Consider the following 26,399-nt stretch of genomic DNA (forward strand, 5'->3'; position numbering starts at 1 on the left):
CATCCTCTTCATAGATATCCTTACTTCCTCCTTGCTAATCCATTGTACTTCTTGATTCACTATCCCCACATCATCCAACCTTCCCTCCCCCTCATTCTCTTCATTCATCAAGACCTCAAAGTACTCTTTCCATCTCCTCAACACACTCTCCTCACTTGCATGTTTCCCCCATGATCCTTTATCTGTCATAATGCACTAAGTATTAATATATTAATGGATATAAAGAAATTTCAGATTATTTATAGAATCCTAGTATATATAATGACATTAAAAGAATTTAAGACTTACCTTAATGAGCAGATCAAGATTTTTTTATTTTTGAATTAAAATGGTCAGGTTTGAAAAGTCATACTCCTTGAAAATGCATACTAAAGATAGAATGATAAGATGGGCTAGTAATAAAATGAAAGAGTGGGATAAAGAGTTGTTATAAATACAAGATGAAATACACAAAGTGAGGTTTGAACAATAAAAGAAACTAGATAATAATGAAATTATTAAATATTAATGATAAAATATCAAACAGTTTTTAATGCGTAGATGGCTTTAGAAAAAATAAAATTGCACAGTTATAACTTCAAAAAATCCACATATATTAGCTAATAGAAGTAAGATGTTAAGCAAAAAGCATAAATCAATAATATCTGAAATATTAACACCAGTAAGCTTACTTCAGACATACAGGAACTGCTTAATATTAAAAAAAAATCTATGAGGATCTTAATAAAGGTAAAAATAATCCTGATGTTTACAAAATTGACAAGTATTTAAAGAAAAATGTTACTAATAAACTTAATACCCAAGAAATACCTGTGTTGAATAAGCCTATTACCCTGATAGAACTTAAAGAAGTTTTTAAAAAGTTGTTTATAAAAAGAACAGTAACATTAAACAAATGTTACAGCATGACAAAAGTAAACTTGGGACTCCACATACAACAAATATAAAGGCACTTTAAGTGGAATAGTTGTGCTGGTTGTAGGTTTACATATGAAGGGCCGTATGTGATATTAGAACATTTAGAGTACACTGTAGAAATACCTGGAAGATATAATTGCCAGACTAAAGGATAGCATACATAGCTTTGTGTATAAGCTGTCCAGGTTATTATATAGGAATGAGCACTAGGAAGTTGGGCACCAGGATAAAGGAACATCTTTATGATATTAAAACAAAGAATGAAAATAATACCCTATATAAACAATATTAGGTGTAGTAATTATAAGACATTTCTCTTTGCAGTGGTAAAACACATACTTTATGATTTAAGGGAAGGAAATTATAAAAATCAGGGAGCAAAGAGAAACTGAATGGGAAGTAAGATTAGAGGCAGACAAACCATCAGGTTTAAATGACACCATAAATATTAAATGTTTTCTGAAGGACCATAGGTTGGCTAAATCAGTTTATATGTTAAAGGGTTAAACAGAGCAATTAACATTGGATATGTTTTTAATTGTATTTTTATTGTGCTTGGTTAATATGATTTTATCTGAAGTATTTAAGCTCATGCATCTTTAGTGTAATTCATTTCTGAAGAAGTCTATTGCTATTCACAAAAGTGTGAAATAAAGTTATATTAATGCTAAAGAGTTGTTTCAAGACTTGTCTTCTGGCTTAATGGTGGTTTTAAGTATTTTTTTATTCTTTACCATTGTTTGGTGACTGTTCCAGTTTTTATTTTGTTTCAGATTTGAACTACTTGTTTAAAAACTGACGAGAAGAAAGAAAACAAACCAATAAATTCACCAACGAGGTCCTTGTCAGCGGAGTTATTTTGCTGACAAGGACCTCGTTGGTGAATTTATTACTTGTTTAAAAATTCAGAAGCATTTGCAGTTCCATAACATGCTATTGGAATATTAAAATTGTATATAGAGACTCCAGTCCAAAGCATATGTTAAAATTGAATCTTACATTTCTCAAGGATTCACTTTAAACAAAGGAAGATTCCTACTATTTGCATTAGTGAATAAACCCTTAGCCAATAGTATAAGGAGCAATGAAAAAAAATATTGATTCCCAATTACAGATTGTCAATCTAAAATAGAGCTTTTTGCAAATGATATTTTACTAATTATAGAAAAATTAAATTATTCAATTGAAGAAATAGATGGGCAATTTGAAAAGTTTCAGTAAGTATCACTGCTGAAATGTAATAATAATAAAACTCAAATGTTAGTGTTAAATCCATGACTAGATAGCAAGTTTAAAGATAATTATAACTATAATTGGGAAGGAAAATAAAATATTTAGGAATAAAAATCTATCAAGATGTGAGTAAGATTATTAATAATTTTGAAAAAATAATCGAAGTGTTACTTCTTATTAACAAATACATTACATTTCTTTGCACTTTTGAGGATAGGTTAGTACTTATAAAATTATTATATTACTCAAAATTATATATAATTATATGGTAAAATTATTTCTTTAGTCTGTTGAAGACATAGTAAACATGTAAAAGTTGACTGGACACACATTTTTATGGATTGTGAAAAATAATATGCATATTGGGAAGAGATTATGTATTTAAGGTGTTATGGTCTGATAACTGTTCTTCAACTAGGTCAGTACTACTAATGAATGCTCCTTTTCCTGTATCTGTAAAACCCAAACAGCAAAAAAATGTTTTGGGCTGTCTTGGCAGTTTCTAGTAAAAACTATTACAAAAAAACTTAGTTCCTACGTTCAATTAATTTTTTAATTTAACAGCAATACTAAGTAAAACTGAAAAAGAAGTGATCAGAATAAGATCTTTAAATTTCACTAAAGCTTTTAGTGATTGAGATAACATTGAAATGTTAATTGTATAAGATTACCTTGATTTTTCAATGTATTCCTATCATTACATAATTCTTCTTCTTCTTTCAGCTTTTCCTGGTTAGGGGTCGCCACAGCGTATCACCTGTCTGTTCATGATTGACAGTAGAGTTTTACAGTGTCGAGTTGCCAGCCCAACAACCAGCCTTCCAAGTAAGGCACACACACTCACTCACTCACTCACTCACTCACTCACTCACTCACTCACTCACTCACACCTAGGGCTAGTTTAGAGTGTCCAATCCACCTACAGAATGTCTTTGGGATGTGGGAGGAAAACAGAACACCCGGACGAAACCCACACGACCACAGGGAGGACATGCAGACCCCACACAGAAGGCACCCCAGCCGAGGATTGAACTGGAGAACCTCTTGCTGTGAGGTGACAACGCTAACCGCTGCACCACCATGGCCACCATTCCTATCATTACATAATATGTGATGGAAATTTTTTTCCATTCTGTATATATTGTAAATATATTAAATTAAATAAAAAAATTTCTTATAAAAAAGAATTTCACACTTCTTTGTTGTCCATATTTTGTGCTGCAAAGCATGAGTTTTATTAAATAATTAGGTGACTAAGGTGAAGTTAAAGACTTCCTTTGTGTCTAGTGCCCCCAAACATCTTTCATGCTGCAAACCCCAAATTTGATTGACTTTTTAAGTTATATTCATAATATTTAGCCATTTGTTGTGGTGTCTAGTGTCCCCATATTACATCTGCTGCTCATTAGATTACAGGAAGTTGAGAGATATGGATGCCCCCTACCCTCACTCATGCAGATTCTCTGTAAATTATACTCTCCCACCTGATTACACACATACATGCACTCACTTACACACACATCACAACCAGTTCCCCATCTAACCCCCCTTCTGTGACATCCCAGACAAACATACACTCACCTGACATTCATAACCAGTGTCTGTTAGCCTTGGATGACATGCTCGACAAACCGCATTGCTTCACAAGAGACAGCTTGCACCTGTCACCCCTAGGCATTCAAATACTGGCCAAGACTCTTGCTGTCCCCATAGTGCCTTTTTTAGGCAAGGCTCAAAAGTCAAACCCACCTTCGTAAACAGCACAATTAACAAAAAAACTGAGGTTTATGCTACTCAACGCCAGGAGTTTAAATCTCAAAATGCACACGCTCGAAGCACTACTCAGTATGGAGAACGTCGACATCTGTGCAGTAACTGAAACCCGGTTCAAGGCTCCAGAGAGTACCCCAGCACTACCAGGCTACAACTCATACCACACGTTTCGGCCACAGAACACGGATCGAAACACAAAAGGAGGGGGTGTATCCATATTCATCAAGGATACCTACACCTCTAGGTTAGTGGCGCAGCATGATACCTCTGAGATCATCCATGTGTAACTAACATCGGGCAAATCTGCAATGCAAATTGTGGCCTGCTACAGATCATCCTCCATGACCCAGGACCACCAATCCACCTTTTTGGAGACACTGGAAAACATGAAGGTCCTATCGAACACCCTGATACTGGGTGATTTCAATTACCCTACCATTCACTGGGAAAACTACTCAAGTACAAATTCCCAGGCCCAGCGCTTCCTGGAATTCATCAACTCAAAAGCCCTGGATCAGCTGGTAAACTCCCCTACCAGAGGTGAAAACATATTGGACCTGGTCATCACCCGCATGGGCGACAGGGGTTCCACACCGGACGTCAACCCTTCACTGGTTAGATCAGACCATAAACTAATAACTCTGGATGTCCACAACCCACCACTACCACCAACTAAGGAAACCACAGTAAAAAACTTTTCTAAAGCAAACTTCACCTTACTTAAGACAGAGGTGGTAAGTTTCACAGTCTCACGCTAAAGGATAACGCTACCCAAGATGGAGAAACCTTTGCAAATGCACTCTATGAGCACCTACATGGATGCATGGATCATGCCATCCATAGCAAGACTCACTCCTCTAAGAGAAGGAAACCAGTTTGGTGGACCCCTGCAATAAACAGACTATACAATAGAAGGAGGAAACTAGTTCAGAAAAAAAGCAAATCTCAAGAAGGAAAGACAACCCTGATCAGTATCAGTAAGAAACTAAGGTCCCTCATGAAATCATCCAAGGCTAACTTCAAAAGAAAAATAGCCAAGGATTCAAAAGATAACCACAAAGCCTTCTTTAGCTATGTTAAAAATCTAAGTGGCAACTCGCAGATATGAACTGAACTAGTGCAAAATAGCACAGAATATACTGAACCTACTGATATTGCCAACATCCTGGCAGATAGATTTAGTGCAAACTTCAGGGCAATCTTCACCCCCCCCTTTCACCTCCAAAAGAGCCCACAACAATACTGGAAAAGTGTAGCGTCCTAAAAATCACAGACGCACAGGTGAAAACAGCCCTTTCAAAAGCCAAAAAAAACAGCGTCCATGGGACCAGATGGTGTCCCAGGCTGCATCTTGCATGAACTACGGAACGAACTAACCCCCCACCTAAACACGTTCAACCTCAGCCACTCCACAGGCTACATGCCCATAGAATGGCACACAGCAATGGTTATTCCTCTCCACAAAGGAGGGGCCACATCTGACCCTGGTAACTATCACCCCATAAGCCTGACTAGCCTGGTCTGCAAGGCTATGGAGTGCATCATCATGGAACTCATTAACAAAGACATTGGGAACCTCCAAACACTTGACCTGACCCAGTTTGGCTTTGTTAAGGGCAGATCATGCCTACTAAACCTGGCTGACTTCTTTGAGACCGTCACCAAGGCCATAGACGAGGGAAAGGCTGTTAACACAGCCTACCTTGACCTCGCCAAGGCTTTCGACAACATTCCCCACTCAGGTATTATAGAAAAACTCACCAGCCTGAACATAAACCCCTACGTCACAAGATGGGTTGCCAACTGTCTTATAGACAGAACTCACACGGAAAGAATAGCAGGCTCCAGGTCCGACTCTAAACCAGTCACAAGTGGTGTCCACAAAGCTCGGTCCTGACCCCTACTGTTCAGCATATACTTCTCAGAAATACAGGCAAACACAGGAGGACTATGGCTAATCAGGTTCGCCGATGACTGCAAACTGGGAGCCATAATTGACTCACTGGCTGACACGGACATCCTCCAAAAGGGACATACTGAGACGTACACCTAGTGTCAAAGTCATGGCCTCAAGCTAAATGCCAAAAAATGCATAGTCATCCCTTTTGGGAAAAATAAAACACCCATGAATTACCACATAGGTGGCAGCCCTCTTAATACAGAAGAGGTAATAAGAGATCTGGGGACCCAGGTAGATAGTAATCTCTCCTTTGACAATCATATTGCCAAAGTAGTTAGGAAATCCTTATATGTGGCCCATCTAATTACTAAAGGGTTAGCATCTAGAAATATAGAGGTTATAGTGTCCCTCTACCATCACTCATTAGAACCATCAGAGTAAAATGCCCCAAATGGGATGTACCTCACAAGACACTTCCAACAGCTGGAAAGACCACAAAAGTACCTCACCAAGAGGATTACTAGCCTCAAACATATGTTCTATGCAGCCCGACTGAAAAAACTCCGGCTGTACTCAGTGGCATATCGCTTACTCAGAGGTGATCTCTGCCTGACTTACAAAGCCATGTCCAACTCAGAATTGATGGACATGCTCCACCTAAAGAAATCCAAGTCACTGCAATCCATGCACTCTAGTGAGCTAAACCTTGCCACAACAATAAATAAAATATGTTGGAGGGATAGATTCCTGTCACAGAGACTCCCCATGCTTTGGAACAAAATTCCAAATTACATCAGGCAGAGCCGCTCACTAACACTCTTCAAGAGAAACCTTGACGAGTGGATGGGTAACAGAAAATACACCCCTGGGATCACTTCATTGGATCTGCTTGACAGAGGATCAGTTAATTAATCAATGGGGTGGCGAAAGCCGACACACTCTGGCTAGGCTTATAAAGTACCTACCTATGAACCTATATGCACTCACACATATATCAACACATGTGGACACAAATCATAGCACTACCTATCCACTAAACTCCCCAGCTCTTATGCCTAAAATGGTCTTGCCCATTGAAAGTAATAGGGGGATGCAAGCTTTCAGTCATGTTAAGTACTACAGCTGTCAATAATGTTTTATGCAGCTCAGTGGTTCTATGAATTGCTTGGCTGCATAAAGCACTTACTGCAAGCATTTCCAGGGGAAGATCAGATGGATAATTACGATATGTCACTCACCTGGAATGCCTCATTAGCATTTGTGGGAGTCTAGAAAGACATTCCACCTCTTCATAGTTTTATAGTTTCATAGTTTAGTACTAAGCTAACTGCCCTTGCGAGCCATTTTAAGCTTAGCCAGTTATCCCTTGTGAGACTCAAACCCTGCACCTTGTGTTTGTAAGGCAAACATCTTAGCCGTTAAGCCACCCCTCCCAAGGTAAGCACTGTGGTATGGCCATCTAAAAATCAGAAGAGGCTACAGCTAGTGATAAAAAAGGGCTTACTGCTGGCAGTAGCCTTTCTGAATCTTGGCCTACCTTTGTTACCATCTTTGCAAATATATTTCTGTATCTGATGTATTTATTTATTGCATTTGATTACTGGGAAAGTCCACTGGGCCTGACAAACCCATTTTCAGAGGAGGCCCAGGGAGTAAAGCTCCACAGTTATATATACAGTAAAATTTGAAACAGTACAGTAATAATTATGTGTGGAGAAAAAGCTTTACAGTTGTTTGAACAGACAGAAATTTTAAAGACAGTACAGTAATCATATATAATCAACATTATAAATGATACAGGGAATAATAGACATTTTGGGACATAGCAACTATGCATTTTTATACAATGAAGTGAGAGTAAGAGATCTCAAGAGGTGAAAGGCAGCGAGAAAGGCTGACATTCTGAAATAGAGATAGAATAGAGAAAGGATAGCAAGGGAGAGAAGTAGAAGTATATGGCAGAGTGGTATAGGGGGAAGCAGAGATAGTAAGTTGGGGGGGGGGTGAGATTTTAGGGTTGTTGGTAGAGGTACAGGAACATATCCATTGTGTGGTGAGATGAGATTTAAGTGAGTTTTTAAAGGTAATGGGATTAGTGATTGCTCTGAGTGCAGGGGGAAGATTGTTCCATAGTTTGGAGACAGAAAAGGAGTATAACATGACCAGCAGAAAGCTTAGGTTTGTCGACATTTAGTAGCAGTTTATTTTCAGATCTAAGTTGCCGGTTTGGGTGGTAGATGGTCAGTATACTAGTGAGGGAAGGACAGGCATCAGGAAAATAGATAAGTTTGTGGGTGATGGTAAGTTGCAGATATGATAGATGGTGGGGGAGTTCTAGCCAGTTGAGTTCTTGCAGTGTAGTACAATGATGGGTAGAGAATTTGGTATTAGTGGCAAATTTGGCAATTTTGTTGTAGCATGAGTTGTTTGCTTTTCAGTGAGGATTGTATGTTTGTAAGGATGTGTGCACCATATAGGAGGGTTGGAAGCAAATATGCTGAGGTGAGTGTTTTTTTTGCCAGAGGAGTAAGGTAGTGGTTGTGTCTATAAAGGGATCCTAGTTTCTGATGTTTTTTTCTGATTTTATTATGGATATGAAGGCCAAAGGTTAGATTGTCGTCAATGGTGACACCAAGCACTTTAGTGTTGGGGACGACATCTATGATAGTGTTGTTTTGGGACTGAACAGTGAGTTCTGATTTATTTATTGGGACGTTTTTGGTTGGAGTAAAGATTAGGACTTTGGTTTTGTTGGGGTTAAGGGCTAGATGGTTCTGGGACAACCATGATTCAGTGGAGGAAAAAAACTTCTTGGGTAAGTTGTTATAGTAGGGAGGAAGATTTGGAGCAGCAGATGATAGTGGAGTCATCCACATATTGTATTAGAGTAGGGTTTGAAAGACTAGTATGGTAGTCATTGATAAATATAGTGAAGAGGAGGGGGTCCTAATATGGAGTCTTGGGGTACACCTGTTTTGGTATTTATGAACGGGGAGAAGCAGTGTTGCCAGATGGTAGACTGTTGCCTGATGGTAAGATAGTCAGAGAACCACTGGAGTGAAAAGGGAGATAGGCTAAGGCTGGATAGTTTGAATAGTAGGAAGGGGTGTAAGACTGTATCAAATGCTTTGGAGAGATTGAGAAAGAGTGCAAATACTATGGATCCAGAGTCACTGGCTCTGTTAACAGTGTCTAGGAATGAGATAAGGGCAGTATTGGTACTATGTCCGGGTCTAAAGCCATGCTGTGTGGGGAGAGCAGTTGTGACTAGGTGATTGAGTAGTTGGGTTTGGATGCATTTTTCAAGTATTTTTGAGATGGGGGAAAGTATGGCAACAGGTCTGAAATTGGAAATGTCAGAGTTTTTGCCACCTTTATGAAGTGGAAGAACATATGTTTTTTTCCAGATATCAGGTATGCATGATTCCTGGATAGATCTATTGATGAGGATGCTGATGGGATATGCTATTGATGAGGCTGAGGCTGATTGTTGTAAGATTTCAGCAGGTAGGTTATCAGGGGTATTAGTGCAAGGCTTTAGTTTGAGAAGGAGTTTTTTATAGTTGAGGTGTGTATAGGAGAGAGAGAGAAAGTAGGAATAGAAGTGGAAGAGGGATTAGATGCATTGCTCTTTGGTGGATTTGTGTCAATGGAAGGGAAGGTGGTAGTAAGTTTATTGATGGTTTCTATGAAGTATGAGTTAAACAGTGAGGCTAGCTTGGAGGGTGTTTTGACAGGGTTTGGGGATGGATTATGGTGTGTTCCAGGCTGTAGAAGGGCATTGACTGCTCCCCAAAATCTTTTTGGGTTATGGCAATGTTGATTTTGGATTCTTTGGAAGTATTCTTTTTTTATTTTTATTAACTAATCATTTGGCTTGATTACAAAGTTGCTTGTATAGAGTCAGGTTGAAATCGGTTTTGTTTTTTTGCCAGGATTTCCAGGCTTTGTCTCTAGAGGACAAGCCAATTAGGATGATTAGTTTTTACTCTTTTTTGTCTTTGGGGGGCCAGAGTATTAAGGATCCTGAGAAATTTGGAGTTAAAGGACTCTACTGCTTCATTTAGGGGGAGAGATTTTAAGGGATTCCAGTTGATTTTGTGCAATACCTCGTTGAGAGCTGTGGGGAAGAAATTAGATAGATCTCTGGTATACTTGTATTGATGTACGTTTGATATATTGGTGGACTTGTGTACCATAAAAGCTGGTGAGTGGTCACATACTATCTGGGAGTATACTTGAGGTGGAGATATTTCTAGGGTCTGATACCATGATCCAGTCTAGAATTGTACCTTTGCTATGTTGCTTGTTTGGTCTTGTGATATCTGAGATTAGCTGAGTGTAGGTATGAAGGTTTATGCCTAAGGACGTATTGTTGTTGGAGATATCTGACCAGTTAATATTGACATCGCCTAGAATGATTGTTTAATTTTTTATATTGTTGGCAGTCCAGGCAAGGATGTCTTCTAAAACTGGAATCTTATTACCTGGTGGGATATATATAACTTTGATACATAGGTTCTTTTGATTGTTTAGTTTTAGGAAAGAAATGATTAATTCTGCATTGGGGAAGGTGGGAGATGTCTTAGAGTATGGAATCACTGTGAAGGTGCTTGGATATAGTAGGGCTATGTCACCTCCTTTTTTGTGTAGCCTGTCTGTTCTTAGACAGGAGTAGTTTGGGGGGCAGAAATTCTGTGTCTTTTATATATGGTTTTAGCCAAGTTTCAGTGATGGCTGTAAAATCAGGTTTGTATAGGCTTAGCCATCCATGTAGTTGGGGTATTTTATTTCTTATGCTTTGGATGTTAATGTTAGTGAAGTAGAGGGACTTTTTGTTGGTTAGGGTATGTTGAGAAGTGGGAGAAGGGCCAGGATTAGGGTGTATATCACCACTTAGAAGTAGAAAGGGATGGGGGAGGTAGGACTTTGGATGAGGACATTTTCATTGGTTTTGGATTGGTACTGAATAGGGCTAGGTATAGTATTATGTGTGGAAAGGATTATTAATTTAGACTCTAGGTTGGATTGTTGGTGTACAGACTGGCCCAGACTACTGAGTAGCTTTGGAGGAAGCTAAAGTGGGGGTTGTTGAAGATGGTGGTGTGTGAGATATAAGAGCTTGGTGAGGAGAGGAGAGGTGAAGAAGTAGTAAGAGATAAGCTGTGAATATAATGAGAGCCAGTTTGTGCATGAAGGACATATTGAGAGTAGTAGGTTCAGGGTCTATATCTGTCCAGGGACTTTCTCTTTCTTATTATCTGTCCTATTAAAAGGCAATATGACACAGCAGTCAAAGGATAAATGGGCAAGTAAGCTTTGCAAAACTGTTTTTGACAGATGGAATTCAAAATAATAATGGTATTAGTAACCTTATTCAGTTATATATTTTTTCTGTGACTGTATTTCTTTTGAGCAGAGTAACAAAGCATAAATAAACTTAATAATTTCATAGTTTTATCACACTGGTTTTAACTGTGTTGTTACCTTACTCTCTAGGAAGAGCTTACTCTAAAACTCTACAGCAAGCTGCTGTCCCTCTTCTTCCAAAAAGGATCTGTGAAGAACGCTACAGGAACAAGTTCACAAGCAGGATGATTTGTGCAGGAAGTCTATTAGATGACAAACGAGTAGACAGCTGCCAGGGTGACAGTGGTGGACCATTGATATGTGAGCGTCCTGATGGAAGCTGGGTAGTTTTTGGAGTGACATCCTGGGGGTATGGCTGTGGGGTCAAAGACTCCCCTGGTGTCTATACCAAAGTCTCATCTTTTGCGTCTTGGATTAAACAAGTGACCAAACTGTAAACTGCCTCACCAAGGAATAAAAAAAAAATCCAAATAAACAGAGATACTCACTGTTAAAGAGAAGAGTACAAACCACAGGATGGTTGTCTTCTGTGAGATGGAAAGGAAAGTGTCACATTCCTTGTTGTTCTCTGTTGGAATCTCATGACGACTTGAGAAACTTAAAAATGTGGCAGCTGGATTACGGAGCACTGATTGTTGATTTTTGTGCTGATAGTTTTGAAGTGTTAGACTGTTTTTTGTTTACTCTTCCTGACTGTATTGTGCTGGTGTCATTTAGATTCTTTGGAGTAATCAAAATTATGGCTGATAACCTCTTACTGATGTAGAAGTTTACAGAAACAGCTCCAAGAAATCAGTTTCAAAGTTTCTTCACATCAGCAGATTCCCACTACATTTGCAGGAGTTTCAGTCATTGCTGTACCCATGGCTAGCACTATAAACTGAAAGACATTACAGATAAATAAGATAAACATTCTTGGTCCATAAGCATTACATTTTACTGATTACAGTTAATATATCCTGACTGTTTATGGGTTCCCATCTGAGTATTTCTTTCCCAAAGTGCTTTCCATTGCCAAAGGTTACTGCTTGTATTACTTCCTGAAAAATATGAATGCTGTCATGTAAAGAAGTACAAAAAGGAAACTGTAATGAGAAGGGAATGAACTCAACAAAGGAACAGTGTTGAGAAGAAGGTTCTTTTTAACACCCGTTACACAATACAAGATATTTTGTATCAGGGACTACTGCAAACAAGTATAAATACATCCTAGAAAAACTTGAATGGCCAGCATCATTCAAACCGAGCAGTGCTGCTTTTATAGTGCTATATTACTTGCTTTCTTTATATTCATTTAGTATGCATTTTCTCATTGATGTTTAACAGACAGTCAAAAGAACCAGTTGAGTATATTTGTAGCAATATAAAACTATGACATTTTCCTGGACATCTATACTTGTACACATCACAGTTGAACATAATGACTGCAAAAAACACACCTGTTCTCTAGGCCTTGATCTACATATACAAAAAGTATATTTTGCAAGCTGCTGTGCAGATCTTTTTTTTTGCACCTGTTAATATGAATATGTATACTGTAGATGTCTAAATGCAAGTAAACAAATTATCTCAGCCTTCAATTACATGATATATTCAGGAAAAATGTCTTGACACACACAGTACTGTATATTTAGAGCATTGTAAAGGATAAATAATTCATGGTTTCCTTTCCTAACACCAAAGGCCTTATATACACAAATTCTGAATATTAGGTTGTCCTTACCTATATGAAACATTTTTGTACTTAAATAGGCTTAGTTTTGATGATCTGTAAATGTTTTTGTTGTAGCAACAAGACTTAGCACAGGTTGGTCACAACTGCACTTATATGACCTCTGATTTCTGAAGCACAACACATTCTGCAGCTGACTCGTTGTTTGTAGAGTCCAAGGTATAACAGGTTCTCAGGGCTCAAAAATGCACATTACAATATCTTGCCTGCATGTATTTTGCTATCTGTGTTTGTGATGGCACTTGTTTTTTGATAAACTGTTACTTCATTTTTCTGGATATTTAAATGGAAACTGTATATTAGTAAAATGACAAATGTAGTCTCAGAATACACAATGCATTTGTTCATCTATACTGCCTTAGTAGAACAGGCAGCGAGAGCCAACAGTGTAGCAGGTCTACCTGATGGAGTATTTTAGATGAATTAAGAATTAAAAACATTGACAAGACTAAAGGTAATACTTGCAAAAAGACAAACATTCCTACAGGCTCTTTGTTTTGCCAGTAGTTAGGCTTTCCCTTCTCAAAAAAAAGACTTACCAGGTGCATGTTTTTTTTTTTCACATACATAAAAAAGGGATCAGAGGCAGCAAGTTGTTGCTGCCAGATAACAGACTTGAAACATAATATTGAAATGCTTTCATCCTCAGAAATATGTCACTGAAATCAGTAAAACCTTTAAACTGTCTATTCTGGGTTCTGTGTTTTTTTGAGTAAGGGCAGTGATGTCATCACTCCATATTTCTCTGACTTGGTCCAGGAATTGGGTATGCGTGACATACAAACAGTGCAGCATTTTTCCATACATAAATGTATTTCTTAAGCAGTAACCTTACATTATCTAACAGTCATCTTTAAAGGTTGGTTTGCCGTAGTTTAACACTGACAGTAGCAATTTGCTGCTAGCAAAGGAAAATATAGACAACAGTAATATCTATAAGGATGCCTTTAAAATGTCTTATGAAATAAATTAATAGCAACTGTAGCATTTTTGTGATAATGCCTCATCAATGACTGAAAAGAAAATGGTGCTGAAATATTTACAGTGTGCTAGCTAAACAAAGGAATTTGATAACACTTGCATGTATAAGATAAACAGAAGAAGTAGAACCCCAAATCAATTCAAGAATGGAACTACCAGCAACAAACAGACTGGTCTGGTATAAAAGCCATGCTCTGTTCTGAGAAGAAAAGAACCAACAATTCATTCTAGCTATCACAAAATAACTGAACTACATAAGGAAACTGAAGAAGCACAGCTACAAAATGGGAAATTTGAAAGGACAGAAAATGAGTAGCTGATTAAATCACAAAAGTCCTTTAATTGGGAGCGATCAGTACAGCATGATATTTGAACATTACAATACATCATATCACAGTATTTAGAGTTTTGAAATGTTTGTCTACCTTAGCTGTCTTCAAGTATGAAAACGCAGAGGCACCTGCTTCTTTGCTTAACACAAAGAGGATCTGGACATAATCCAAGTATCACTGGCTCTCTTTCAGTACCATTGCTTGTTACCATTTGCAGCTAAAAGAAGTGCATTGTTGACAGGTGAAATGAAGCTGATGTAATGTTACATCTTGTTTTCAAGTCTAAAACCCAAGTAGTTGCAATATAATGCAAGCTGACGCATTTTCACTCTCTCTCTGTTGTATCACATGTACCCTGCTGGGAACATCTAACATTCTGGATCCCTCTATTACTAACCCTTTGTCATCCATTCCTAGTAACCACAAGTGACTTTTTTGAGACCTTCTAGTGTTACTTTAAATAATAATGTCTGTGTGGTCTTTGACCAAAGATGAATACATTCCTCTCCACTTCCTTTACTTCTTTTAAAACTACATATTTTCAATAAAACTATGTACTGCTACTTGCAAACCTGAAAAAACAAGGATTTAAACAGAGACTATAGCTCAAAAGTTGGAAAAGTACAGTTGTGTAAAATCTTACCATAACCGTAAATGTCCCTCCCTCTGTTGTTGCAGTTTTCTTACCATAAGTGATCTCCTGCCAAGGACAGCCCAACGTACGGCCAGTATACCAAAGCCCTCAGTTGTGTGCGCTGTACATCATATACATGCTCCCAGCACATGGTGTAGGCCATAAAGGTGATGTACAGAGGCAGATACTCAGAAATGGAAAAAAAGGAGGAGCAAAATACTCTCAGGGACAAACAGGAACATGTGCATCCAGAAGGAAAAAATAAATAAGTTGGGAGAAGGGCCCCAGACCCAGGTAGGCAACCAGAACATAGGGCAGGAGTCAGGATAGTAGGGGAAGAAGGGAGGGATTGAATACTGCAATAGTGAAGAGAAATATATTTAACGGTAAGGTACGATTTTACACAACTGTACTTTGTGCTTCAACATCAGTGTTGCAGTTTTCTTCATGTAAAGGATAGTACAAGAGTTGAAGAGGATGTCTGGGAGGAAGGCAGAGAAGAACCCTCCACAAAGCCTTGCAGGATAGCCCTGGCAAAGCCTGGTCTGGTTCCGTAACGTTTAGTGAAAGTATGACTACAGGACCAAGTAGCAGCCTCAAGAATAGAATTGGGATCTAGACATTTGAAAAAGGCACCAAAGAAGACAACTGCTCTAGTAGAGTGTGCCTTTACAGATGAGGAGAGACATTTGCCATGAAAAGAACAAAACAAAATGGCCTTAGAAATCCAGGAGGAGATGGTTTGCTTAGGAAACAACCAAACCCAAAGTGCTAGGATGAAAGAAAGCAAAAAGCTGCTCAGATATGTGAAAATGATTCAGTTTTATCTAAATATCTCAGCTGTCTATGCAAACCAAGGTCTGGAGAACATTGTCACTGCAGACGGACTGCAGAGAAGAAAAAAAGGAAGGAAGATGAATAGACTGATTAAGGGACAACTCACTGACCACCTTGGGCATAAACAAGAATTAGTACAAAAATACACCCTGTCTCTGTGGAAAAGTAAAAAAAGAGGAAAATGGAGTCCAGACACTCTCCTGGTTGAGGTAAGAGCCACAAGCACAGCAATCTTCCAAATACAATGTTACAAGGTAGCTGAAGAAGCAGGCATAAAAGAATCCTGGGTCAATTTCACAAGAACAATATTGAGGTTCCAAGAAGGCAGATAGGACTAATAAGAACAACGCCTTTAAGGAATTGCTTGAATTCCAATCTGGAGGTCAGAGGAGGATTAAAGGACCGAGAAGCAGAAATTGGTGACAGGTAAGCTTTCACTGAAAAATATGCCAACTCGGCATGGTCTAAATCACATACATAACACAGAACCATATATGATTTCCTGGTAGTAGATTTCCTGGCCTCCTGCAGAACCTGAAGCACATCCTCAGAAAAGATATGCCTAAAAGGGATAAAAATCCAATCATGCACGGCTATTTGAATAGTGAACAAGTAAGGATGGATAAGAGACCCCTATCTTGTGTGAGAGGATCCTCCAGTGAGGTAACTTGCTGTGATTGCCCCTGACCAAGTGAGAAAGATGGCAGGACCAATGCTGTCTGGGACAAAAAAGAAGTAACCAGCAAGAGTTTAGGAGATTCCTGCTTGACTTTGTGCAGAACTCTTGGCAATGGGGGAGGGAGCATACAGAAACATCCATTTCCAAGGAAAAGATAGGGTGTCCACTTTCTAAGCTAAAGAACTTGGGACGCTGGAGTAGAATAGATGAAGCTGCCTGTTCTGAGGGGAGGCAAAAAGATCTACCTGAAGAATGCCTCACCAATGGACAATGTCCAGGAACACAACCTTGTAAAGTATCCATTCATGAGCTTGTGTGCTGGACCTGCTCAAGGAGTCTGCCACAAGACTGAGGTCTGAGAGAATGTAGGCTGCCTGAATAGTCATTTGATACTGGATAGCTAGATCCCAGACCTGAAGAGCTAGTCTGCAAAGAAGATAGGACCATGCCCCCCCCCCATTTGTTGATATACTACATCACCATGGTATTGTCTGTGAAAACTTTGAGGGACCCAGAATGAAAGAGGGAATGAAAGGCTTGTAGAGACAGAAGCAGAGCTCTCATCTTCTTTACATTGTTAAGGTTTTTCTTGTTTTAATTTCTCCAAGTGTTTTGGGTTTTTAATGCCATGTCCTAAGTCAGAGTACAATTCACTTTTATGAAATTACTATTGTTCCTGTCTTTGATGTTAGCCAGGAGTGCTCTTCGCAGCACCTGCAATGTGCCCAGTAATGACTCTCTCTGCAATTCACATGGAGTTACATGTATCGGTAACATATCTAAGTATGACTGTAAATTATTTTTTATAAGACCAGTAGCTCCTACTATTGTGACTGCCTAGGTATCCTTCTTCCACATTGCCCTCATTTCTGCCTGCAAATCCTGGCATTTTATGACTGTGTCTCTCTGTACATAAGACACTGTGGTCACTGGGTGCAGCAATTTCAATGACCAATGCTACCTTTGTCTTCTTTTCATGGTCTACTATATCTGCTTTTCTCACATCTATTTTTTAAACTGTTGGCAATGGGTGATTCAATGTGACATTAACATCACCATTTTCTCTAATATTTCATGGCTCATGTTTTCAGTGTTTTTCAGCTACCTCAGTATTATAATGTTTACACACTCCCCAATGCAATAGTCTTGCCACATTATTATGCCTTTCAGTATGCAGCCCTTCTGCCATTAGTATATCACAACCAGGAACAAGATGTGTGGCTGTTTCCAATTCTGTTTTAAAAATCCTAAATTTGTCTGTTTCTCCCACATGTTCAATGGACTTTGTAAACCAACATGTATGTAATCCACTATCTTGAGCTGCCAATAGTAACCTTTCATCTTTTGGTTTAATTTCACCTCTCCTTAACCATTCCTGTGAATAAGGGTTTTAACCTCTTTAATTTCTCAAAGTCTTTTGGGTTTCTAATACCATGACAGGAATGGACCCTATTCCTAAGTCAAAGTATGATTAAAGTTCATGAAATTAGTATTGTGTCAGTCTTTGATGTTAGCCAGAAGTGCTCTTTGCAGCACTCACAATGTGCCCAGCAATGACTCCTTCTGAAGTTTGTACGGAGTTACATGTATTGGTAACTTATCTAAGAACAATTGTAAATTCTTTTTTATAAGACCCATTGCTTCTGCTACTATTGGAACTGTCTGGGTATCCCTCTTCTACATTGCCCTCATCTCTTTCTGCAAATTCTGATATTTTATGACTTTGTCTCTCTCTGTACATAAGACACTGTAGTCACTGGATGTAGTAATTTCAATGATCAATGCTATTTTTGTCTTCTTTTCATGGACTACTTTATCTGGTTTTCTCGTGTCTATTTTTTGAACTGTTGGTAATGGGGATCCCATGTGATATAAACTTCATCATTTTCTATGATCTGTTGTGGCTCATGTTTCCAGTGTTTTTCAGCTACTTCAATATTATAATGTTTGCACAATCCCCAATGCAATAAACTTGTCACATTATTATCCCTTTCAGTTTACATTATTTCTGCCATCAGTATATCACAATCAGCAACAAGATGTGCCACTGTTTCCAATTCTGTTTTACAAAACCTACATTTGTCTGTTTCTCCCACACATTCAATGGACTTTGTAAACCAATGTGTACATTGTCCACTATTTTGGGCCGCCAATATTAACTCTTCATCTTTTGGTTTAAATTCCCCTCTCGTTAACCATTCCTGCATTCGGTCCTCATCAACATGAGGTTGTTCCAAGAGTTTTTTATATTTGCAGCTATATTTATGCATTTTCCACATTTCTTACCTTCTCATCTGACCCTTCACCTTATATTCTTTCTTTAGTTTTCTGGCACATTCAGTTGCTGCCAGATGTTTATCTACTTCTGGTTTAATTTTCATTCCCACTTGATGATGATATTCTTCTGCTAAACTTAGCACAGACGGCATCTTAGACTTATTTCCCTCATGTTTCAAGACTTTCACTATGTTTGGATCTTGTGAGCTCAGAGTTACCACAGTTTCCTATTCCTTTCCTTGCTGTCCATCTCCAACTGAACATTTGTTTTGCTTTCCTATGGAAGGCTCCAAAGTATCTTCATATGGCAAGTGAACAGTTGTTTCCTGCTTCACTGGTGGAGATCCATTGCTGTATGTTATACAAGTTAAATTTTCTACACTAAATCCTTCGTTTCACAGGTAATCCATGACCTCAGTTTCTATTTCTTTAACTTCTCCATTACTAATTCTCTTTTCTATTTTTGCTGTTTGTTTTCTTATTTTTTGTACTGTAAAATTTTCCATGTACAGATGCCTTTGCCTGTATCTCTCTTCAAATATCTTTGGTGCTGCTCTTTTTGTACTGATTAGTTTGCTTTCTCCTTTGCATAAATATTGCACCACATTAAATCTATTTTTCTTTCCCATGTCCATGGTTCTTCAGACGTCTTCTGCTCCTCCTGTTTCTCATTACTTTGGCGACTCGTTGTTCCAGCATACTGTGATATAACTAAATCCTTCACTTCACAAGTATTCCATAACTTCTATTTTTTAACTTCTACTTTACTAATCTTCTGTTCTACTTTCCCTTTTGCGATCTTATATTTTTATTGTGAAATATTCAGTACCTGGATGTCTTTGCCTATATTTTTCTTTGACTATCTTTGGGGCTGCCTTTTTGTGTTGATTAATTTGGCTTTCTCCTTTGCTTAAGTATTGCACTATATCAAATTTCTCTTTCATTCTCATGTCCATATTTCTTTTTTTTTACCTTTCCAAAGTCTCTGGATTTTGTTCTTTATATTTTCACATTTCCTCTGTTGCTTCTTTTTCCAAACGGCCCAAGGTTTCTTGGTCTATATAGTGTTTCTCATGGATCTGTTGCATTAATGAACATAAACTTGGATTTGAAGATTCTGACAGTTTTGCTTGTGGCAATATTTTTCTTTCCTGTAATTTCTCTGTTAATCTTTTTGTATATCTGCTGTCTAGAAATTCTTGGCTTCTTGCATAATACTAACAATACATGATTTCTTTCTTATCCTTAATACTCTTATCATCTTTATGGCTCTTTTTTTGGCCTATCAGCTTTTGTTATTTTTGTGTACTGCTGTCAACAGGAGGGCCATCCTCCCCCTGGGCATTGCCTAGCCCCATTGCAAGAATGTTTCATGGTCTTGAGGATTCTACACTGTTATTTTTTTCCAGTCCTGACACCAATGCACCTACCAGGATTGGGCACTTTTTATCCTGGGTTTGTGCACCCAGCTATCCTTATTTTTGACCTACTTCTGTCCATGATTTGTGCTATACAAAATACAGTCTATATATCAATGTCATCTTGGTGAGATTTTGTGAAAAACAGGATCCACCTAATGAAGATACTCACCAATACATGTGGATAAATTCAATTCCAGCAATAGTACTGTCCTTTACTGGTCTATATGGTCTGACTTCTGATGAGGAAACCAGAGACCTTGAACCTTTAGGGAAGCAGCCTACCCCCTCTGTCTGAGGTGTCTGTAAAGAGCTTCTGAGTGGGAACTGGAACTTGAAAAAGAAGCCTTGGGTTAAGGGAAAGTTAATGAATCCACCGTTGAAGCTCAAGTCTGAGACAGGGAAGGAAAGGTATCAGAAATTTCGGGGGGACAATGATGAAGCCACACCAGTTTCAGATACCACTTAGCCATCTTCATATGGAGCCTGGCAAGTAGAACCATGAACCCCAGAACCCTGAGAAATTCCCTGGCTATGACAGATGCCAGGGGAAGAAGGGATTGAAAAAAAGAGGTAATTAAAAACCAAGCATTGGGGGCAGGCAGAGATGCCAACATAGAAACTGTCTGAAGTCTACAGCCAAGGAAAATATGATCCTGGGAAAGCATCAGAACTGATTTCTGGAAGTTTATGGTGAAACCCAGACTATGTTGAAAGCAAATAGTAAACCTGAGATCCTGAAGCAGACTATTGGGAGAAGGAGCTTGAATAAGGAGATCATCCAGATAGGGAAAAATATGAATACTTCAACTCCTGCAAAAACAATATCAGGAGGGAGGCATCTGGTGAATACCCTTAGGGCAGTACAGAGGCCAAAGGGCAGAGAAGAGACTGAAAATACAAGGAAAAGACAGAGAAATGCTAACATTTCCTGAAAGATGGATGGATGGGGATGTGAAGGTATGCATCCTTGAGGTCCAGGTACACAAGAACGTCCTGTGGAAGAAGATGGGGAAACAGTGTCTGAAGGAATAACATACAAAAGGAAAGAACCTTGAGAAAGATGTTCAGCAGGGAAAGCTTCAGAATTGGTCTCCATGTACCTACTTTCATGAGACCAAAACATTCTGGAATAAAATCCCTTCCTTTCCTGGGTGGGAGGCAAGACTTGAAGGTGCCCTGAGCCAAAAAGAATGAAAAACCTCTGGGAAATGAGAGAGCTGTTTCCAAGGAGGTTGTGGGATTCCCCCAAAAGAGAGGAAGGGACTTACAAACTACAAACTATCCCTGATGGATAGTGGGCAGCACCCAAGAGTCTGAAGGGATTTATAGCCAATCTGGAAGAGACAGAGATATATGGAGGGATAAGGGAACCTGGCCAAGGGAAGGAGGAAGCAAACCATCAAATAGAACAAGGCTTGTCCTAAAAAGAATGTCTCTGGGAGCCAGGGGTCTGAGTAGACTAAGCAGGAGGCATCTGCCTAGAACCCTTTTTGCCCTTGGGAGGAGTATGAGATTGCCTACAAACAAAGGCAGACTTGAAGGGACAGTTCCTCTGAAATTTAGAGATGAGAGAAACAAAAATATGTTTCGGCTTTTGCAAGGCTTTACCCTTGCCTTGGAGGGACTTGAAAAGATCAGTATCAGCAGATCCAAAAAGACTTTTGTTATCCTAAGGAACATCCAAATGTTTGGCCTTAATGTCATCAGGCAAAGCCAGAAGATGAAGCCAACAAGAACAGCTCATCATAACTGCACCAAAGACAGCAGCTGCATCATAGCTGCATTTGATAAAATGGCAGGCAACTTGTGAAGTGAAGCCCAGCAAGGAAAGGGCCAAAGCCTTCCCCTCAGTCAGGAAAGTCAGAAACCTCCTTAGAAACATGAGAAAGGACAGCCAAAACATACTGGTTGATATGGGTCTAGTAGTTAATGGCCCTAAATGACAAAGTGTCAGCAGTGTAAACTTTCTTGCCCATCCTTTTTATGGCCCTATTGTTCTTATCAGAAGGCAACAGCTTGGTGGAGGACAACAACTTTGATGGTTTGGCAGCAGCTGGAGACTAAAGCAGGGTCAGCAGAAAGGCATTTATAAATAAATTTGCACTCCTCAGGCACTTTATGGAACCTCTCTCTCTTCTTAAGTGGAGGATGTTGAGAGTCAGGGGCTAAAGAAGCTGGTGAAAAGGTATCCAAAAGGGCAGCCAGAACAGGAGGAACAGCAGATGGTTAGGGAGACTCCATCTGTAGGAACTCACAATACCTTTTTTGAATATCTGAGACTTGAGAATAATCCCACTTAAAATAATCCATCATATGGGCAATGGTGTTCCCAAAGGAGAGCTCCTCAAAATGGGAGTCTGGACTTAAGGAATCCTCTTCCTCTGCACCGCAGTCCAAGGGGGATGGGATCTGGGAAGAATAAGGCAGTGATTCTTCCCAAGTTCTGATCTAGGCCTCTTCAGTGGAGTAAAAGACCATAGAGGAGCAGAAAGAGACTCTCTTTAAGGTTGCTTCAAGGCTATCAAAGCATTAAATAAACCCTGAGTGAAATCTTACCATTCACATTGGGATCATTCACAATAGGGGAAATATGCTTTGTTTTTTGTTTCTTTTTCTGTGAGACATTCACTTGCAACACCCTCAGAGGGTCAGACCCTTGATGTGACTCTATTGTGGTAGTAGAAATCTCCTCCCTCACTTAGATCTGAGGGAAAACTCCTTGCTCCTTTGGATATTATCAGATGAGGTTCCCCCTCAATGTCAGGCACAAATGTTTTAAAAGCCTCTGAGGATATTGTAAGAAGCTGGATCAATGCCAGCCTCTGACAGGGTCGTGACAGAGGAATCCACTGCAAGCAAAGTTTTCCAGGCTTTCAGCAGCCTAGAAAGAGACATTCAGGGGAGGCTGGACAACAGCTGGATCAGGCCTAATTTTTTTGACCGTCTTCCTGGCAGACAGCTGGCCCTCGGGATGGGAGGATTTCACCATAGTGCCCTAAGCCAACAACTTGAAACATTGGTTCTCCAGGTATATGGACAAAGAAGACAGGCAACTATGTAGGGTCTTGCTCTCAAACATCTCGTAGCTAGAACACTGCATATGATTATGAGAAGCACCCAAAAAAAGAAAACAGTTGTCATGATAGACTTTATGCGGAATCAGTCTCCCACACCGACATTTTCCCTTTCTGGATGACATAACCACCACCACAACATGAAGAAAAGAAACCCCAATAGAGCACTTATCTGGAAACATGGCTTTTCTAGCCAGCACAGTAGAAGGGCGCTCAGTCTGACATTGAATAATGGCGTTCAGACTGGCAGCAAAAAACTTCCAAGTATCTGAGTCTGTGCATCACCTTTATGCTCTATGTAGTGAGTGGGAAGCATTAAGTGTGACATATCATGTCTATAAGAGCTGAAGGCTTTGGTATACTGGCCAGGCATTGGGCTATTCTGGAGATCCCTTTGGTGAAGAATACTGCAACAGTGATAGGGAATACACAGAATGATCTCCCAGGAGAGAAAAAGAACTGCTAAAATCATGAACCCAGTTGAATTTAGCAAGAAGAACACAGAAAGAGCAGACAGAAATCAGTTGAAGGGTGCACACTGCACAAACTGAGAAGACAGCTAGAAACCTCTAGAAAATTATTTAACAAATACAGCAGCTTGAAACCCACATCTGAAGGATTTAAGCAGAAATCTCTTGAAGGAAGAAGGAAACAGAAAAAAAACATCTAGAATCCTGGCAGCATTACAGCTTACCTGGGCAAAACTGAAGTATTCAAACCTACCTCAGAGTTTATGCCCTCACATACTGAAAGCACTGAGCATTTTTGTATTGATTGATTTTTTACAAATGACATTCATTATGATAAACAAGTGGCTGCCTTGATGAGCATGATAGATAAACTATGCACAGACTACTAAGAAGTAGAAATTTGGTCCAGCCAATAAAAAGAAAAAATATAACTTTCAGTCAAGTTGCAGAAAACTGTAAGTGCCATTTTGAGCTACAAGCCATTGGTCTTTGCAGTGTGGTTTCATTTTAGTCACTGTAATCAAAATGCAAAAATGACTATAACACAATATTTAACAGATTTGAAGCCGTGCACCATAGACCAAGAGTCTATTGTTAACTTCATAAGGACCTGTTTTACAGATACGTGAATGCTGTTAACAGTGATAATTGCCAAAAGAAAGTGGTTGTTGGAGGCAAACCTTACATTTCCCAATAATTTATGCAGTTCTTAGTATGGAAACTGTTGATCTGGACACTCAGCAGCTGGTGAAATACAGCTTGTAATTACACCTCTAAAATATCGCTGATTTTCAGAAACACTCCCAAATGACCCAAGTTTATATTCTGCTTTTCTGAAAAGATACAGTGGTGAGGACTGAAATCATTAAATAATACCAGATATCATACTTACAAACATTAGAAGAAAAATACCACTCATCGGCATTCATTAGCCAAGTAAACTGTGTCAATATTTAACAAATGTCATTGATCTATGTTTCTTTTCCCTTATTTTTGTTCATCACAGATTCTTAAAATTTGAGAACTGTAATCTATGTAACCAAGGGGTATGCCTCAAGACTAAACAAGATGAAGGCACAAAATTGCTAAAAGGGACAAAATACAACCCTTAAAGGCAAACTAGCATAACTATAACAAAAATGGACATATTAAGAGCTCATGTCAAAACAAGTTATACATGCTTGTAACAATAAGGGGTTTCCTAATAATAAATAAAATAAAACAAATAAAAAGAAAGAATGTGGAGGCCAAAAGGTTTGATCTTCTGGTATAATCACTAAGTGATAAATTAAAGTATCATTTACAGCCACTTTCTTGGCAGACAATACAGCTCTCAACATGGAAATATCAGTACAGGTAGACCTTCACTAATCTGCCTCCCTGTAATCCAGTTTCTTCACTAATTCAGCCTTTGATTTCAAAACTCCACCCACTTACTGTGCTCTGTTTTTGGTTGCACTACATCTGCCTATGTACTGGTGTGATGGCCTCAGTAAATAAAGGAGCTGTATCTCGTGCTGTGAAGTTAAAACACCACACATTATCCCTTTAGGTACGTTTGAGATCTTGAAAAAAAATAGACAGTGGTGTATCAGTGAAGATCTTATGCAAGTGTTACAGCATTAGTTCTTCCACAGTTTATGATATAAAGAAAGAAAAAGAAAAACTGCTGCATTTTTTTTTGTTTTGCTGATAGTGGCTCAAAGAAACAGCTGTGCATAAAAAATAAGACAGGAACAGTTTGTAACTTGATAAATGATGTAAGCTTCATGTGAATGAAGGTGTTCAAGTGTCTGGAGATAGGGTAAAGGAACAAGCAAGAATATTTCATGAACAACTAGGTCTAGATTATGACTGTGACTTTAGTGAAGGCTGGCTTCATCGGTTCAAGCATCTTTATGGTTTACAGTTTCGAGCAGTGTGTGGCAAAAACGTTTTATTACTGAACAAGAAATAATGAGTATTTATATGCTGCAGGATAAGCTAATCAGAAAGAGATGAAAATATATGAAACACCTAACCTTGCAAGATATGTTCAAAAAAATTCTAGAAAACAAGCAACAGATGGGAAAACACTTCAAAACCCAGAGCTAACATCTTCTGCTCACCCAGATGTACCCTTTAGTCACTGAACTGTACATATATTACCTGTGTCTGTACAGTACATTACTTCATTAGAATTTTGCATGCCTTTTCATTAAATGTTTCTGAGCGTTTCCCTTATTATCCAGCTTGTACTGATTTACATGATATTTTAAAGGTATGATATGGTATTTAGCTACTGTTTATATAGGTAACCCTTCTTTGGTCCAGCATTTTCACTAATCCAGCACATCTTAGGTCCCATTGGTGCCGGATTAGAGAATGACTACTTGTAATATCAGAGGTACAGTCTCACCCTGGTTTTCTGAAGAAACAAATATTTCAATTACTTTTAAATGTTATAATAGTGAAAGCACTGTGTTTTGAGGCTACATAATGTATGCAGTGTAATGATAAAAAGGCAGAACAGCTGCAAAAGGATGCCTTGAAGAGTGCAACACCCACTTTGTGTGGCAGACAAAAAAAAACACTTGCTGCAACTGTGAGGAAATTAAATAACTGAATGTGATGATGAGCCAAAGTCAAATTAGGAGGTGCTAGAATTGCATGCTGAAGTCATTAAAGAGGATCAAGGTATACTGTGCCCATGCAATGTCAAAGCTGCTGTTTTAGTGATTTTACATAATTCTCCAAAATATGAAATATTCATTCACAGCCATTTGCTA

The 26,399-nt window shown here is 38.8% G+C and overlaps 1 protein-coding gene across 1 annotated transcript in view; it reads left to right on the forward strand.

The window, feature by feature from the left end:
* Positions 1-12,766, forward strand: part of PRSS12 (serine protease 12) — a 1,465,718-nt gene extending 1,452,952 nt beyond the window's left edge. The window contains exon 13 of the mRNA XM_044061659.1: positions 11,324-12,766. Within this exon, the coding sequence (XP_043917594.1) occupies positions 11,324-11,631 (308 nt within the window). The 3' untranslated portion in view covers positions 11,632-12,766. The remainder of the gene's footprint in view (positions 1-11,323) is intronic.
* The last annotated feature ends 13,633 nt before the right edge of the window (positions 12,767-26,399 follow it).

Source organism: Protopterus annectens, chromosome 2.part0 (assembly GCF_019279795.1).
Source record: "Protopterus annectens isolate FY-2018-M chromosome 2.part0, PAN1.0, whole genome shotgun sequence".
In the NCBI taxonomy this organism is placed as follows: Eukaryota; Metazoa; Chordata; order Ceratodontiformes; family Protopteridae; genus Protopterus; species Protopterus annectens.